This window comes from Dipodomys merriami, unplaced genomic scaffold (genome assembly GCF_024711535.1).
Source record: "Dipodomys merriami isolate MVZ:Mamm:240054 unplaced genomic scaffold, mDipMer1.0.p SCAF_8, whole genome shotgun sequence".
NCBI classification, from domain to species: Eukaryota; Metazoa; Chordata; class Mammalia; order Rodentia; family Heteromyidae; genus Dipodomys; species Dipodomys merriami.
This window is the reverse complement of record NW_027206401.1, coordinates 31,490,642-31,509,918: the sequence shown is the minus strand read 5'-3', so window position 1 is coordinate 31,509,918 and position 19,277 is coordinate 31,490,642. Positions and strand designations below refer to the sequence as shown.

At 38.4% G+C, this 19,277-nt stretch overlaps 2 protein-coding genes across 6 annotated transcripts in view; one reads left to right on the top strand and one right to left on the bottom strand.

Moving 5' to 3' along the window:
* Wasf1 (WASP family member 1) overlaps positions 1-16,730 on the bottom strand; it is a 44,377-nt gene extending 27,647 nt beyond the window's left edge. The window contains exon 1 of one of the 4 annotated variants that reach the window (XM_070010642.1): positions 16,240-16,730. The gene's annotated coding sequence lies outside the window, so the exon portion shown is untranslated. Of the gene's footprint in view, positions 1-15,383; positions 15,405-16,239 lie in introns of those variants that run through there. The other 3 variants (XM_070010639.1, XM_070010640.1, XM_070010641.1) reach the window with 3 other exon arrangements.
* Positions 16,731-16,948: 218 nt separating this feature from the next.
* Cdc40 (cell division cycle 40) overlaps positions 16,949-19,277 on the top strand; it is a 47,466-nt gene continuing 45,137 nt past the window's right edge. Inside the window, exon 1 of one of the 2 annotated variants that reach the window (XM_070010636.1) lies at positions 16,949-17,412. In XM_070010636.1, coding sequence (XP_069866737.1) covers positions 17,224-17,412 — 189 coding nt within the window. In that variant the 5' untranslated portion in view covers positions 16,949-17,223. The remainder of the gene's footprint in view (positions 17,413-19,277) is intronic. The other variant, XM_070010637.1, reaches the window with a different exon arrangement.

Sequence of the window (19,277 nt, the reverse complement as noted above, 5' to 3'; positions counted from 1 at the left end):
TTTCTTTGGGCCTGGCTTACTTCACTTAATATAATTTTTTCCAAGTTTTTCCATTTCCTAACAAATGGTGCAATGTCATTCTTTCTGATGGAGGCATAGAATTCCATTGTGTATATATACCACATTTTCTTGATCCATTCATCTACTGAGGGGCATCTGGGTTGGTTCCATATCTTAGCTATGGTAAATAATGCTGCAATAAACATAGTCGTGCTGGTAGCTTTAGTGTGGTCTTGTTTGTAAACATTTGGGTAAATGCCCAAAAGTGGGATTGCTGGGTCACAGGGGAGTTCTATGTGAAGTCTTTTGAGGAACCTCCATACTGCTTTCCAAAGTGGTTGAACAAGTTTACATTCCCACCAACAATGAAGTAAGGTTCCTTTCTGTCCACATCCCCTCCAGCATCTGTTGTTGTTAGAGTTCTTGATTTTTGCCGTTCTAACTGGAGTGAGGTGATATCTCAATGTTGTTTTGATTTGCATTTCTTTTATGGCTAGGGATGTTGAACATTTCTTCATGTGTCTATTGGCCATCCTTCTTTCACTGCAGATATTAAAAGAATTAAGGATAAAGAGGAACGCAAGGGTACAATGCCTTTGTGCATCTAGTTGTATAAAATAACATTTTTGAAATGAAATCTGGGAAATGGAAGTGAGAAGCTTTTTTCCTTACTAAAAAATAAAAGAAAGAAAAGGGTAAAATTCGTGGAGATTCTATAGAAGTGGATAATAATAAGGATGAGCTACAGATATAGCTCAAATGATAGAGCAAGAGGCTCTGAGTTCAAACTCAATATTACAAAAAAGGGAAAATATTACAAATATTTTAGTACCAATAGTTTAATACTTTAATACCAATAGTTAACATTTAAATGAAATGAACATGTTCTTTTGAATGATATAAACTATCAAAACTCAAGAAGAAACATTCTGCATAGCCCTTTGAAAGAGGATTTATACTGCCTGTCTCAGTATTACAAATTTTATTCATTAAAGCAATGTGATACTGATATCCAGATGTACAAATAGTATATGGAATAGAAAAATAATTCTAGAAATTATTTCACACGTTATGTATTGACTTTTGACTTACATGCATGAGTAATTCAGTGGAGAAAGTCTATTGTTCTTTTAAAAATGGTACTATAATTCCACATGTGTATTTTAATAAAGTGGAACTCTGATCCTTACTTCACACCAGGTACAAAAATTAACAGAAATGCATCACAAGTCACAAATTTAAATGTAAAACTATAAATCTTCTAAAATAGAACAGAAAATCTATGTGAGTTAAGCAAAGACTTCTTAGATTAAAAATACCATAAATAAAAATCATTATAAGAAAAAACAATTATTAAATGGTTCATCAGTCTGGGCAAGGTGGTACATACCTATAATCCCAGAAACTCAGGAGGCAGAGATCAGAATGACCACAATTCAAGGCTAGCCTGGGCAAAAAGTTACCAAGACCCATCTAAACTGATGAGCTAGGCCCAGTGAAGTGTGCCTGTTGTCCCAGCTATGTAGGAGCAGCGCAGATTGAGGATGCCCCTATGCAAAAACCCAAGACTCTACCTTAAAAAAACTAAAGTAAGAAAGAGCTAGAGACAAGGTAGTACACCTGCCTAGCAAGCATAAGGAGGCCTTAAATTAAAAAATCTCTGCACTGTGGGGGGCATGCAGGGGGGTAAGGGATTGAGAGCACAACAGACTTAACCAAACTTAAAAAGTTTTATTTTTTGGGGGGTTGCTGGTCCTGGGCACGACCTCAGGGCCTGGGCACTGTCCCCAAGTTTTTGTGCTCAAGGTTAGCACTCTACACTTGAGGCACAGCTCTACTTCTGGCTTTCTGATGGTTAATTGATGATAAAGAGTCTCTAGGACTTCCTGCCTAGACTGGTTTCAAACCATGATCCTCAGATCTCAGCCTCCTAAGTAGCTAGAATTACAGGTTTGAGACACTGACGTAACTTTTGCTTTTGAAAAGCAATGTTAAGAATTGAAAAGACAATCTCTACAATAAATAAAATTTTAAAAAAGGAAATGAAAAGACAAAGAGCTTGAGAAAACATCTGCAAATAACCTACTTGTAAAAGTACAGATATCTAGAATAAATAACTACCCAACTCCATAATAAGAAAACAACCCAAAAGATAAATGGGCAAAAATTTGAACAAATACTTCACCAAAGTACATGATGAACATATTAAAAAAGGAGTCAAATCACTTGTCATTAGGGAAATGCACCTAAAAGCCACAAGATACCATTACACTCCAGTTAGAATGCAGAGGGCTAAAGTTAAAATAGAAAGAGTGTGAAACAACCCCATTCACCTTGCCTGTGCAAATGTACAATGGCACAACTGCTTTCTAAAAGCCTGACAGTTCTTTTAAAGTTAAACATACACAACTAGGCATTCTACTTCTAAATATTTACTTAGAGGACTTAAAAGTGTATGTCCAAAAAAAATGAATTGTACAGGAATGGTAAAAGAGCTGTATTTATAAAAGCCAAAACCTGAAAGCAATCCAAACACCCATCAACAAATGCATACCAATGTTATTCATTTAAATAGTAGTTACACAATGAATAACATTCAGCATAAAATGAATAGATATAACAAAGATGAAGCCTAAAAACCATTATAAGCAAAAGAAGCCAAACAAGCTTTTAAGGAATGTGAACTAGCCAGGCATCAATGGCTCATACCTGTAATTCTAGCTACACAAGAGTCTGATATCTGAGGATTGAGGTTTGAAACTAACCAGGGCAGGAAAGTCCATGAGACTATTATCTTCAATTATCCACTAAAAAAGCCCAACATGGAGGTGTGACTCAAGTGACAGAGCACCAGCCTTAATCAAAAAGCCAAGGGAAGGTACAAGTCCCTGAGTTCAAACCTCTGAACCAGCATATACACATAAAATGTTAACATACAGTAGCAGAAAACAGATTAGTTGTTGTTTAGGCAAAGTGTTGAAATAGAAGGAGTAAGGAGAGGTAGGTCATAGCAATTAGCAAAGGTAAATAGGAAACAATTGAGGGTTTCTTATATTAATGTCATGATGTTTTACTAAGTAAATCCATAAGTCAAACTTAACTCATTGTACATAATACATCAGAGGTCTCAAAAATCCATTGAGTCAAACAGAATCAACTATTCCATTTTATAGACAATATTTATGCTATAAAGTTATTTTCTACAACATCACAAAAATAAATGATTTAAGCTTAGTAATGTTAGCTATCAACTTTAAAATGTGTGAGAAAGTACAATATGTAGTTTTTCAAAAGTCTGGAAATGACAAGTAGAAAATCTTGAACGTTAATGGTCTGAAGCAAATTTAGACCAGTTGAGATATCACCAAGAGTTTTGCTATCTTTTGTCAACATGTTTCAATTCCATTCCTGACCTGAAAATAAATATAGTTATCTAGTAGAAAGTAGTGTCTTTAATACCCAGAATATCATCACCATATATAACTTACAATTTTATAAAGTAGCTGAGTTATGTTATTAGACTCTTGTAACTTGTTTTGGTCAAAGAAAAACATCTCTCCTCAGATCCCATTTCACATAATGGCAAAGTTCTAGGCCAGCCTGCAAAGTCCTATTTAAGCCTTAGAGATTAACTATTCTATCTTACTTCTACATCATTTCCTCCTTCACTGTCCTCAGCATAAAATTTCACCCATCTTAGCAAAGCTAACAACAAAACCAAGTACCTCCCTTTCTCCCAATTTCTCTATTCTCCTTTACATCAACATATCTTGAATCTGTTCTCTCATTTTCCTCCTCCACTTCTTACTTTTAAATTTGTCCTATTCATGCTTTCACTCCCAATTGTGCCACACATCTCAGTTACCTGTTACAATCAGTGGTCTCTTCTGTTTATTTAACCTACTTACATCTGCGCTCACTGGGAGATATATTTCTATGTAACTTAGAACCTGTCATCCTCAAATAAAGTCAATTATAAATAATTCTAATATTAATTTGACAAAGTAGTTACAAATAAAAATGAAAAAATATATTTACAAATATAAACACAAAATATAAATAAGTGACTTAATTTTTTTATATATCATTATAATCTTTGAATTTACTTGATTGGTATAGGTAGTCACTTAAAAATTTTAAATAATGGGGCCAGGGCATGGTTCAAGTGGTAGTGTGTCTGCCTGCCTAGTAAGCACAAATTCCAGTATTGTCAAATTCAAAAAATCAGTTTAAATATAATCATTTAAAAATAATTTAAAAATTATTTTAAAAAATTATTTTTTAAATGACAGAACTAAATGATGAAAAACAAAAGAAATACAAAATTATAGTCATGAGCAGTAATTTAAATACCATGTTGGATGTTTCATGTAAACCTTAGGACTACCTACAGTCTTACTCCTTTGGTTTAAAATATACTGACAACAATTACATTACTATGCTTACTTCAAAAGCAATTTTATAATAATTGTTTATCCCCAAAGATTTCATAAAAATAGTGAATACTATTTTACCAAGACTTTAGCCCTAACATAACCTGTTACATAACAGTTCTTTAACGTGTGAATTTGATGAACTTAAAATTAATTGGAAACTAGACTACTCAGTAGGCTGAAGCTAGCATATCAGCAAATGAAACCCAGGAGTACAGAAGTTTAGGGCTAGCCTGGCAACATAGCAAAATTCCATTTCAAAGAAAAAAATTAAAATAGGATTAAAAAGTCAGTTGGAGAACTCACAAATCAGTCCCTACTACTAGAAATAGAATTAAAATTCATGTTCAGCCCATGACAGGTCTTAAAGTGATTTTAATATAAATAACAAAAGGAAATTTACATTTTCTTTTTAATGCTAAGAATGAAACTAAGTTCTTTATATAGGAATCCATTAAAAGACAAGCTCTATTTCATTTCCTCTGTGACAATGAAGTGATGACTTTTATGATATTAACACTAATCTACTGTATAAGGTACAGCGTGGTTGATGGCTTCTACCATAATGAAAGTCTTATTTTTGCAAGCAAAGAAAATACATTTGTAATAGAGCAATCGGTAGTAATTCAAGATCCTTTTCATCCCTCTACGGTTCCCACATCAAATGCTAAGGCTTGTACTACATGCCAACTCCAGTGAAAGCGTTAGAAGCATCGGAACATTGAAAATGTTGGACAAGACCAAGACTTTTAAAAGTGTACCCCATCTGTCCTGAGGGTTCCATTAGGGCTAAGAAGTAATGCCTTGTCCTGTACCACTAAGCACATCAAGTGCTGGTGTACACATCTTAAAACACTTCTGCTCAAAACTGAAGTTTCTAACATTGACAAATGTAATTCTGACCTAAATATCCTTTCTCTCTTCATTTCTTCACTAGAAAACTTGTTAGTTCTCACCAAGTCCTATAATCCTCTCATTCTCCTCTACTTTAAAATCCACTAACATATAATTAGTTTTGCTTTCCTTCCTAATGACTAGCATTCCGGATTTCTCTTCAGATCTACTCAGACCACAGACCTTAGTCCTTGAGAACAGTCCCGAGCCTCAAGAGAATAATCCCATCAGAATGCAACGCATATGTCTCCTCACATCACACCTTCAAATCCTCTTCTATCTTTCCTGTCTTTCCTACTTTGTAAATGTAAGTCAGAAGCAAATAGGCCTGATATATCCCAGCTGTCTACTCTCCCTTGTTTAGAAATTCACCTATTCACAGATCTTGAACTACCACCACTACATTATTTCTATACCCTTAAGTAACATTAAAGCCACAGACAATATTTAGTCCCATGCTATCAGTCTGCCAGACAGCTACAAAGAAACATCACTATCACAAATCCAACATATGTATTCAGAATCAAATTCATTAGCCATGACTCCCTACTCTCGCAAAAAGTAAATTTACTCATTCTTTAAGCTTCAGTTTCTAGTAATAGCTCCAAATCGCTTAAGATTTAAACTAAATTTAAATTAAGTAAGGCAATGTCTTATTGTCACCCAGGATGGCCTGGAACTCATGATCCTCCTGACTCAGCCTCTTTAGTGCTGAGATTACAGGTATGTATCACACATTCAATTTCAGCCAACTCCTGGTTATTTGCAAATACTGGCAAAATAGCTGCATTCTCATCAAAAAGATATATTTGTGTCGTATTCATTCAACTCCTTTAATGGTAGACTAATATAAGCAAATACATATGTTTTGAACACTGAATCCAGTTCACAATAACTATCTCTAAAACTGCTATTGAAAAAGTAAGTCAAAGTAATTCATTTTTTTCTCTTTATCTCAACAAACACTGAATCAGGAGAAAGCATGATGCAGTTAAATAGTGCTTACTGTTGTAAAAACAAATCTCTCCCAATCTCTAATTAAATCTTAATTTTTGCCTTAACTATTAAGAATTAGCCTTATTTACAGGTTGCTGTAAAGATTACATCACAAAAATACGATGCCTAGCACACATATGTGTTTAGAACTTTTCCACTTTTAGTAATTCAAACCAAGTAACAAATCTATAAAGCTCAAAGAATACCAGGGCAGGATAAAAGCCAGAAAATCTAGGTTAGGTACATGATATTCCAACTGCAAACAGACTAGAGGTGTGGCTTAAGTGTCCTGAGTTTAAACCTTAGTAAAAAAGTTGAAAACACCTCATTCAACCTGCAGAAAGACAAAGAGAGAGAGAGAGAGAGAGAGAGAGAGAGAGAGAGAGAGAGAGAGAGAGAGAGAGAGAGAGAGAGAGAAATCCTGAATGGAGCCACAGAACAACCACTTTAACCTATAGATGGGCAAAGTGTAAAGATTACATTGGACTTTTTCATCATTAACCACTGAAACAATAGTGGAATAAAATATTCCAAGTGTTGAAGGAGAATAAAACTTACTTACCATTCTAGAATGCTGTACTCAATTATTCTTCAAAAATGAATAAAGACTTTCTCAGATAAAAGCAAAGGAATTTGTTCTCAGTAAATATGCCTTGGAAAAGTGCAACAAAGCAACTTCTTTGGAAGCAAAGAAAATAATATATACCAGATGTACAAAGTGTCAGAGAATGAATAAATGAATCTAAAATCTTCTTATTTCTTATTAAATAAATAATTATTTATTCAACATAATCAAATAAAGGTATAGGGTATTAAGTGAAATGAATGGCAGCAGTGTTACAATGGATGGGAGAAGGGAAGATTTAACAAATGAAGTAAATACAAAATGGTTGCAAATATGACAGGTATTAACCCAACTATACCAATAACCACTTTAAATGTAAATTGTCCAAATATACAAATTAAAAGACAGAAACTAATATTAGTGAACATAAAGATATACACAGATTAAAAGTAAGGTGATGGAAGATATACCATGTTAGCATAAACCTAAAGGAAGCTTAAAGTAACAAGTCTTAAAATGTAATCTCTAAACAACAGAGCATTAAAATAATCAGACAAAAACTGACAGAACTACAAGAAGAAATGGCTAAATCCGCAATCACAGTTGGAAACATCAGCATTTCTTTATTAATAACTGGTAGACCCAACAGGCAGAAAATTAGTAAGGATCCAGTTGAACTAAATAACACCATCTATCAACTGGATCTAACTGACACACATATCGTACTTCACTCAACAAAAGCAGAATGTGTATCTCCTCTCTCTCTCTCTCTCTCTCTCTCCTTCTCTTTTAGTCATGGGGCCTGAACTCTGGGCCTTGGCACTGTCCCTCAGCTCTTCAGTTCAAGGCTAGCACTCTACCACTAGAGCCATAGCTTCACTTCTGGCTTTTTCTGCTTATGTGGTGCTGAGGAATCAAACCCAGGGCCTCATGCATGCAAGGCAAGCGCTCTACCACTGAGCCACCTGCCCAATCCCACAATGTATATCTTTATCAAATTCAGATGGACTATTCTCCAAGACAGAGCAAATTATGGGGCCATAAAATATTCCTTTAAAAATTTAAAATAGAAATGACACAATATCAGACAACGAAAGAATTAAACTAGACAGCAATAGTAGAAAGACTGAAGGAAACTACCAAACTATTTGGAGATTGAACACTATACTTCTAAATAACATAGTTTTAGTCTCAAGGTAATTTTTAAATATTCTGAGCTAAATGAAAATGTTATCAAAATTTGTGGAATGTATCAGTCCCAGTAATAAGAAGGAATTTATTGCACTGAATGCATGTATTAAAAAGGTTCGAAAATCAATACTCAAAGTTGTCACCTTAGAAAACTGGAGAAAGAGTACTATGAGAAGCCTAAGGCAAGCAAAAGGAAAAAGTAATAGTAAAAATTAGGAAAGAAATCAATGAGACAAGAAATCAATAGAGAAAAAAAAATCAATGAGACCAAATGAGAATTCTTTCAAAATGTCAATAATACCAATAACATCCTAGCCACACAAAATTTGTATTTTACTTTAGTTCTTATCCTCCAGTGAAATACAAAATGTTTCATCTATTCTCTCTCTTTTCTTAACCTTCTCCAACAATTCTCTGGAGTAACCCTTAGTGCATGTAGTTTATAAAAATTTACAAACAAGGGCTGGGAAGGTGGCTCAGTGGTAGAGCACTTGCCTTGCATGCCTGAGGCCCTGGGTTCGATTCCTCAGCACCACATAAGCAAAAAGAAAAAAGCTGGAAGTGGCGCTGTGGCTCAAGTGGTAGAGCACTAGCCTTGAGCTGAAGAGCTGAGGGACAGCGCCCAGGCCCAGAGTTCAGGCCCCATAACCGGACCCCCCCAAAAAAATTTACAAACAAGGGGGGAAGGTGGTATGACAGAGGTGATGAGTTTGACTGGAATAAAAGATATGTGAAGATATAACAATGAAATCCCCCGTCCCAAGAAAACTAATATGTTAGTAAGAAATTGTAAACAACAACAAAAAAGGCATTTAGGTAATGTTTCTATTAAAACACTATAAAATAAAAAAAAGCCGAGCTCAGTGGCTAAAGTCTAATCCTAGCTAACTGGGAAGCAGAAACTGGAGCTGAGGTTCAAGGGCAGCAGGCGTAAAAAATTCCCTGAGATTCCATCTCATAGGCTACTGGCTAGACAAGAGTGCCTGCCTGTTATCAGCTACAAGGGAAGTACAATGGCTGGGAAAAGTGGCATGCATCTGCCATGCCCAGAGATACAGGAAGCACAAGTAGGAGGACTGCAATCCTGGACAGCTTAAGCATAAGAGGAGACTCTGTCTTGAAAATAAGTCAAAGAGGCTGGTGGCATGGCTCCAGTGGTAGAGTGCATGCCTGCCTGCCTTGCAAGCACAACACCCTGAGTTTAATCCCCAGCAAAACCAAAATATGACAAAGCAATTTTGATAGAAGAATCAAACAAATTAATTCATGTATGACACATAAGCTTTTCTCCCTTTAAAATGACTCAGTCAATATAGAACCATTGATCTATTGGAGGAGACCTTGGTAAGTTATTCAAGAATAAAAAATGCCGAGAGGCTATACTACTGTCAAACACACCAAACAGATAAATAACCACAAAACTTTGCTGCCTTCATCATCCAAGAGATATGTGCACACTCAATATCCTCTTGTAGAGAATTTCTTTAGGATCATTACCTTCAGCATAGGGTAATGGGGGATTAAAAAGAAGGGTTTTGAAATTACACACATTCAAACTCCAACCTTCTATTAGCATGTAATCTTTCACAACTATCCAACTGATGATAGGAAACTATTAGTGGAAAAGTACCAGAAATACAATTTCAACTAGCCTGTGCTAAAATCCAATCTTACAAAGATACTAAATGAAGGCTGGGCCGCTGGTGGCTCACGCCTGTAATCCTAGCTACTTAGGAGGCTGAGATCTGAGGATCGAGGTTCAAAGACAGCCTGGGCAGGAAATTCTGAGAGACTCTTATCTCCAATTAACCACCAGAAAACCGGAAGTAGTGCTGTGGCTCAAGTGGTAGAGTGCTAAGACTTGAGCTGAAGAGCTGAGGGATAGTATCCAGGCCCAGAGTTCAAGACCCACCAAAAAAAAAAAAAAAAAAAAAGAAAGTAGTATTTTTGGTTAACTCAATCCCAGAACCACAGATAAATACAAATTATAGTCAAGACTTTGTGTTTACTTCTCTTCTTACTCTTTTGTTCCTTAAGTCCTTGTTACCTAGTTCAAAGAACAAGAAACAGATCATTGTTTCAGAATTTTATATATATATTTTTTGTTTTTGGTCCGTCGTGGGGCTTGAACTCTGGACTTGGGTGCTGTCCCTGCACTCTTCAGCTCAAGGCCAGCACTCTACCACTTGAGCCACAGCACCACTTCTGGTTTTCTAGTGGTTTATTGGAGATAAGAGTCTCACCGACTTTCCTGCCCAGGCTGGCTTTGAACCGTGATCCTCAGATCTCAGCCTCCTAAGTAGCTAGGATTACAGGTGTGAGCCACCAACGCCCAGCTAGAATTTTGTATTTTATAGTTTTGTCAACAGGAGAGAAAAACAAATTTATTGAACACATGGGCATGCAGGGCCCAGGAAAATGCTGAGTGACTTGGACTAGTAAGGTAACAATTGTCTAGACTGGGCTAATAAACTACAGAAACATTTGTAACTGTGATTGACCGCTCTAGTCCCCCCAAAGTCTTTATTAAAAAAAATAAATCTGATCCAGTCATTAGTCCTCAGACTTTACTAACAGACTTTTAAAATCCACAGACCTTGTACAAACAGATTTTATGTGGGTGCTGTGTATCCAAGTTTTTATTTACCTCAAGTCATGATCTTTTACTTTCACCAATTTTTTTTTTGGGGGGGGGGCCAATCCTGGGGCCTGAACTCAGGGCCCAGGCACTGTCCCTGAGCTTCTTTTGCTCAATGCTAGCACTCTACCACTTGAGCCACAGCGCCACTTCTGACTTTTTTCTGTTTATGTGGTACTGAGAAATCAAACCCAGGGCTTCATAAATAAATGCTAGGGAAGCATTCTACCACTAGGCCACATTCCCAGCCCTCACCTAATTTTCACTAATCTTTCCTCCAAGAAGCCTTCTCTGATTCTCAAACTATATTAGGTTCATCATTTTCTTTTATAGCATTCAATACAATGTCTAATTATAAATGTGTGTATTGGTTCATTATCTGTCTCTCTTACTAAGGAGTTAAGAAGATAGAGATCTACCCTTTTAGCATCTAGTTGGTCCTAAAGGTGCTAAGTGAATAATTTATCTAGTATGGTGCAGATTGGTAATGACCACTAGATCAACTAACTGCAAATACAGGGAGGGTAGCAGAGAGACATCACTGTCATTATCAAGTTATAAAAATGAGTGCTCCAACAGTAACTAAATGGTGAAAGGTGAGTGAAAGATGTTCTCAGAACCTGGGCTTCAATTTGCCAGAGAAAATAACTTCTTCAACTCAGTTAACCTCCTTCCCTAAAATCCTTTTGAAAGATAGTATCAATTAAATCAAATAATTGCAATAGTACCCCCATCATTGCAAATATAAGCAAGTATTATTTTCTTTCCTCTTAGGAGATAATGTCATATGTTATCCTTGAAAATCACTAATCTCAAAATAAGTTAACACATACAAAATACTCCAGTCTATTTGTCCAATGTAGCTGTGTCTCATGACTCTTTCTCAGGCACTCTGATCTTCCCACTCTCCTAAAATAATGACTTGCCTGCTACTCTGTCACCACAGAACCCACTTGAAATCCATTTAGCTTAAACTAAAAAACAAGCACTAGAATCAAAATGAAGCAAAGTCAAACCATCAAACAAATAGAACTGGCCCTATCCCTGAAGAATTCATAAGCTCACTTTTTCAGTCTGCCTCCAGCTCTATTACAGCCAAATCAAAGCCCCAAACCATGCCATCTTAATTCCATTTCTTGATTGTGCTGGGAGTTTATATAAGAATTAAAACAAAGAGCCAAATAAAAAAAATAACAACACCGATATATGTAAAGGTAACCCCTTGTATATCACTTTTAGAACAACAATATAAAAAATATAACAAAGAACAAAACATTCTTCCTTCCCAAAATAGGAATGCTTTCCCTCTCTTCAGAGGTAGATTCCAGTAAGGAGAAATTTTTGACAAGAAGTATATAAGCAGTAATGGGGGCGGGGAGTGAAGAGGGGGGAGACTGGCTCATAAGAAAAACAGAGTGGCACATATTTTCCAAGTCCATTAGACTTTGGTCATCAAGAGAAGCCTCAAAAGTCTCTACTTCAATCATCTCATTTTACAACTGATAAAAGTAAAGACCCTGAGAGGTACAAAATCTCAGCTCCTTTCAGCTTCTCTCATCCCCTAACTTCTTACCACACAGTAAACTAAGGAATATCCTCCCCTTCATGGCCAGTGGGTAAAAGAAGGCAAGTTCCTAAAAATGTTGTCAGGCTTACTAAGATAAAAGGATTGTCAGAGTATTGTATGTTAATATAGTATTTGCATTAGTTATTAGTATAATTTGATATTTCTCAAGTGTTACTAGCAATAGTCCTATAATTCAAGCACATCATGAGTTATATAGACATTAGTGGACTCTGAGTTTTAACTACTAGGCTATTTTTTAGAAATGAAGTCCTGAGACCCAAACCATTTTATATGTTTTAAAATACAATAAATCCAAGTTAGGGCTACCAATTCAGAAAGACTTGAAATTCCAAATCAGAAGATGACTGTGACAAACAAACAAAAAACAAGATTCTTATTTCTATAAAAAAAAAGTTCTTCCTTGGGGATCATTTATCTTTTTAAAAATGTTTTACTGTTGTTATAAAGGTGATGTACAGAGGGATTACAGTTACAGAAGTCAGGTAACGAGTACATTTCTTTTTGGAAACTGTCACACCTTCCCTCACTCTTTCCCACTTTTTCCCTTCTGTTCCCACCTACCAGTTGTATAGTTCAGTTTCAACATAGTGTCTAGTGAGTATCACTGCTGCACTCGTTCACCATTTGTTCCTCATTTTTGTGCCCCCCCTTACCCGTTCAAAGATAGATAAATGAACAAGACAAAAAGAAAAGAAAAAACAGCAACAAAGATAAAAACCTCATTCTTCCATTTCCTAAAGGGATCGTTTATTTTTTAAATTATGTACTCAGCACACAATTTAATGTATATACTTCTTTTTATTAAGATGTCACTGGAAAATTTAAAGTCAAAAAGAAAAAATACTTCTATATCTAATTTTGAAAAAGCAAGAAAAGTTAATGAAGTGAGCTATAACGTTAAGGAAAAAATGGTTAATATCATTTCATTTTGGTTACCAATGTATACAATATAACATAGACATTATTCAATGTCTAAGTGCTAATTCACTAATGTAAAAGGATTATAAATGGAGATAAAAAGAAGTTACAGAGAACATCCAAACATATTTTTTCTCTTTTCTCTGGCAATAAAATATGTTCTATTAATTAAAATATTTGATAAATATATTTTCAAATTTTTCATTCAGTACAATAGTTCAAGCAATATTTATTATTCATTTTATTTGTTCAACAACAACCAAAAAGATGGAGCCCTTGCTTTTCGTTAAATGCTATGCTAGAATCTTTGGATTTATAACAATAAGTTCAAGATAGGAACTATTAAGAGCTAAAGAAAACATGAATTAACTGCATTTGCTCAAGTAATGATAGCTGAAATTTAGCTCATTAGTTTAAACATTATGAATTTGTTATCAAATCTAAAAAAAAAACTCCATATAACAAACAGTAAATTTAAACACACTTTAAGAGTCTTATTATCTATATAAAATTCTCACACAAAATAACCCAAAGTACTGGTCTGAAACAAGGTCTATTAACATGATCTTGCAATAGTGGGTTTTGCTAATGCTAGTTGACTGAATCAAGGCTTTCATTAAGGAATCAAATTTACTAACTACTGTTAGAATGATAATCAAGCACTAGGAAAATATATCTTAAATTATTCCTAACAGTAAGAAAAACTATAGTTATAGTATTTCACAATATAAATGTATTGACTCTAAATGTGTAGATACAAGATTGAATACTAAACCACATATATCCATATTATTCCTTATAAAATGATCACAACTATGTATTTTGGATTGTGCCACCTATAATGTTTTTAATAAAAAAAACTTGAACATTTTCTGAATACTTATTTCTCACAAACTTAATATTCCATTTTTTACAAAGTAACAATTTTTATTGGCATTAACTATGGCTATGGTTTAACTATATATACTCTTTATAACATTAAATATGCAATTAAACCTCCTTTATAAATGAGAAATCATACAATTTAGAGCCATATCTCTCCAAAGCAAAAACTATCAAACATCCTAAAGTGCCAAAGAAAATCCTAAAGAAATCTTTTTAATGTATTTTTACATAGGAATTCTTTCTTTACCCGTGAGCCAAAATATTTAAATTTTCTTTAAAGGCACTAGGAAAACATTTTCATTCAATTTGTGAATACTACCTTGTGGAGTAAATGAGTATTATCTTTACTTACACATCAGGAAACCAAGGCACAAAGCTGTCCATTTTGTAAATTGCAAGGTCATTTCCTAACCAAGTTAACTGATTCTACACCATCAACTTCCAAGTGAGACACTTCCAAGTGCCATTAAACACTTACTGTGCATTCAAAGGGCCTCTGCAACGTCTATAGGTGATTCTGGTTTGAGCAAAAGGGTTAATGTAACAAGCTTAACCCAGAAAGGGACAATTACAAAAAGAAAACCTTTACTTTTTAGTTCTTTCTTCTCGATGAGATTTGCAGTCTTTAACATAATCAATAAGCCAACAGTTCCTTATTATGTCTTCACACAAATATTTCTTTTTTCAGGTAGAGAGCAGTCTTGTAGATAAAAGTTAGAAAAGGGATATAAAGACCTCTAACAAGTAATTTAATGTTGCACAAGGAACTGAATAAGAAATTAAATTCCGATAAACTAAGAAGCAATAAGGCAGTGAAGAACCCCATCTTAAATAGTAAATCCTGCCTTTCATTCAACTGAAGATTGTGATTAGCAATCAAGTATTCTGCTACCAAGAAAATAAGAACAAACGTTTTCTTATTCAAAGCTTGAGAAATTTAATATAAAGTTTATTCAAATATTCAAGATACATAATCATATTTCTTTCCAAATAGAAACTTAAGGCATAAAGATTTAAACTAGCTCTCAGAGTTCAAACTGAGATTGCATTTGTAATTATGGTATAGTGCTATCAAATTTTAGAAAGATGAAAGTTTACCATATAAATTGCATGCAAGAACATGAGACGGATTGAGAGATCAACGACATCAAATTCCAAACAGACATAAGACTTGGCGAATACGTGAATGCAACACCAAAAAGAAATTAAAACAGCATCTAAGACACAGCGTATGTTAGAAAAAGGCTAGGGTTAGAATGCGTCGTACTCAAGTACCTAGCCTAACTGGGCATTCATTAATTAATAACCGGTTACAGGACAGGTCGGATGTGCTTTCTTTTCATCATTATTCTCGTTCATCCTCCCCAAGTGCAAGAGAAGGTGTCGAAGTACCGAAGCTAGGGGGCATGCTGTAGCAAGGGGAAAAGAAAAAATGGGAAAGGTGCAATGGATGCTGCATAGTTGAATAATTATCTGGGTGGCACAATGGGCGAGTTCTGTCGACATCAGAGCTGGGAGCGCGGCTCCCGAACTCTGCCCCGGGCACCTCCCCGTTAACAGGCATCCAAGGCGAGGGGTCCGCTTTGCCTCCTCTCCAAAACAAAACAAATAAATAAATAAGATAAAATAAAAAAGGGACGTGGGCGCCCGCTTTACCGTTACGCCTTTACAGACAGACCGTCGCCGCGTCCGCAAGCAGAGACGGCTTTAGCAAGGCACGTAGCGCCAGCAGGGCTTCCCGGGCCACCCCTGGGCTGCAGCCTCCCCCAGAACCTGAAGGCCCGGGGGGCGGGTCGCGGGGGCGGGCGGGCAGCTGAGCGCAGACCCCCCCCACACACACCTCAGGTGGGACCCGCAGTCTCTCCTCCCCGAGCAGCCTCAGGCCGGTCCTGCAACGCAGACCCCGGCGCGCCAGCCTGGGTCTCCCGAGGCGTCCAGCCCGGGCGGCGGGAGCCGGGGAGACGCGGGATGGGGGTGGGGGGCGTCGCGGGGGTGGCGCGCCCATCCATTCCCGCAACCTTGGTAGACCCGAGGTCCACGCGGCTGGCGCTCGGTCTCCGGCGAGGAGGACGTGTTCCTTTCCTAGGCCCCCTCCCCCGAAAGATAAAATCCCGGAGAGACTCGTGCTCACCGTGGAATCGTGAGGGGCTCTGCCTTACCCCTTCTGCATGCTTCGGCGGCGGCCGCCCGTCCCGCTCAGCCCCGGGACCGTCGGGTTCCGAGAGGGAACCGGCTCCAGGAAGCAGCCGAAGCGCCCGAGCCCCTGGGTACGTCGCCCGGGGCGCCCGCCGGCCGCCGGACCCACGGTGTGCGGGATGTGCGGGCGAACAACACCGCGAGCAGCCGCGGCCCTCCTCCCGCCCCCTCCCCGCGCGCGACGCTCCACAACCGGGCGCGGAGATCCTCGCCCGCAGCGGGGGGAGCCGCGGCTCGCTCCCCCTAACGTCTGACCCTTTCTCCCAGGAGCGACTCCTGGCCGAGCCGCAGGTGTTCACGCTGAAGATTCTCACCTAACCTCGCAGCCCCCAGAGCCCAGGTGCGGCCCTGGTGACCAACCCAGCCCCCGCCCACTTATCCATCCGATGAGGTAAAGATGGCTTTCCCCCCTTTCCTGGGGCTCTGTGGTATTACCCAATCCTCACATTTGGGGGGGAGGGGGACAGAGAGAACCCTGCTTGGCTAGGGGTTGAGGGAAGATGATAGCCAATTGAATGAACTATCCATTCGGGGGCGGGGTCGAAGGGAAGCCTGCCCTCGTAGCCCCGCCCCTCGCTTCCAAACTACATTTCCCATCATCCATCTCTCACTTCCCGCCGCGCTGCAGGACGGGAGCCTCCAGGCCGCAAGGTATTTTAGAACTCAGCCTTTAATCTAACCCAACTGGGTCCTGAAAGTTATGATGGTTGGGGATTCTCTCCGCTTCCCTAGATAAAAGTTTGAGAATTCCGTGCTTGAGTGTAGTTCTTGTAAAAAATTACATATTGTTTTAAAGTTTGATAAGTGATTTCTTAGCGAAGGAAGTAAATGATGTCTTCTCTAGTAATCTGCTAGGACCTGGGAGTCACTGCTTCTTCCGCCCGGGCCTGGTGTCTGTAGTGGAGAAACAGTCGCCGTCATGTCGGCTGCCATCGCAGCTTTAGCCGCTTCCTATGGTTCGGGCTCGGGGTCTGAATCGGACTCGGACAGTGAGGGCGGTCGGTGTCCGTTGCCAGCCGCCGACTCCCTCATGCACCTGACTAAATCTCCCTCGGCCAAGCCCTCGCTGGCAGTGGCGGTGGACTCGGCTCCGGAGGTGGCCGTTAAGGTAAGTGTTCTGGCTACTGGTGTGTGGGGGAATTGGCTTCGGTTCCATCCCCGCCGCTTGCCATTAGTTCTCGGGTCACCCCCGAGTGCTGAGAGATCATTGCTAACACTTAGCTCCAGCCCGTTCCCACGCTCGTCCTCCATGGGAGAAGTGCACGTTTGGGACAACCCTCCACGGCTCTGCCCGCGCGTCTGTCCATCAGAAAACAAGTGGTCAAGGAGAGCGTAAAACTTGAATTTGTGGACTACATGACCTGGCTGTTTAGAGCCAGTGTAGTCTCAGGACGTAAATAAAACGATCTGAATTTCCCAAAGTAGCCTGACTTTGTTTTGATTAGGGAGAACTAGTTTCTACTCTGGCTCTACCACTTGTGTGAATTTGAGCGAAGGATACATGCAACTATCCTGTTTTCTCCCGTCTGTAGTAAAGGTAAGCATTTTTCTGTGCCAGAGGAGTATTGTAAAGATTTCAGGCGTATAGCCTGTAGCCAGATATCTAGTGATAGTGTTGTAGAGGTTAACTCTTGGGGTCTCTATGTTAATACAATAGCAAACGTGCATTGGACTTAAGAAACCGCATGCATGATCTCCAAAAAGGAGGATGTTAAAGGGAGACATTGGGTTATATCATTCATTTTGCAATTACTTATTGAGCACGTGTTATTTGCCAAGTACTTTTTTAGGGGTGAAGCCATGGAGACCAACAAGCCAGCCTTCTTTTCCTCAGGATATATACGTTCTAAGGGAAGAGGCAGCCAATAAGCGTGACCAAATAAAGTAGCTCCAGATTGGATTGAATACTATAACATAAACTATATAAGATACCAAAATAAGGAACAAACAAGGAGTATGGTTTTGACAGGTTGGTCAGGCAAGTCCTCTCTGAAAAAGACAGTTCAAAGAATGAGAAGTCAGTCCCACGTAGACTAAGGGAGGAGTTCCCAAGCTTAGGTGACTAGGAAACCTAGGAAGGCAGACAGCTCAGTGTGGTTAAGAATTAAGGAAAATAATGGTATGTCTGTAACTTGCTGAGAGCATCCACCACTTAGCATTAGAGCTCCATATGGGTAATCAGAGAATGTTCCCATCTAGTTTATCACATAAGTCTTTTAACCAGCTTTTAAGGACCTAGTTATGAATTTTGCTCCTTTTTTTTTTTTTAACACTACTAGGGATTTAACTCAGGGTCTCTTGCAAGGCAGGTGTTGTGCCACTTCAGCCACACCCCCAGTCCTGTTTTGCATTGGTTAATTTTCCATGTAGTATTACCCAGCTCAACCTAGGCTTCAGTCTTCCTTCTTGGGCTTCTTTCCTTCTCTGTAGATGACAGTCACAGGCATTGTGCTTCTCCCATTGCTGGGATAACAGGCACACACCATCTTAACCAGCAGTTGATTGAGATGAAGTCTCACAAACTTTTATGCCTGAGCTGGGCTTGAACCTTAACCCACTTTCCTTCTCTGCTTCCCAGGTAGCGAGGATTATAAGCTTGAGCCATAGGGCCCAGCTGAGTTTTACTCTTTATTAGGACACCTGGCATTAAAGAATATTGGAAAATTGGTATTTTTGTTGGTGGTGGTGATCATGAGGCTTGAACTCAGAATCTGGGGGCTATCCCTGAGCTCTTCTGCTCAAGGCTAACACTCTTACCACTTTGAGCCACAGCTCCACTTCCAGTTTTCTGGTGGTTAATTGAAGATAAGACTTTCATGGACTTTCCTGCCCAGGCTAGCTTTAAACTAAGATCCTTAAGTCTCAGCCTCCTAAGTAGCTAGGCTTACAGATGTGACTCACCAGCTGGGAAACCGGTCTTTATAACAAAACAAAACTCTCCTAAGTTAAAGCTTTCAGAAACTTCTTTTTATA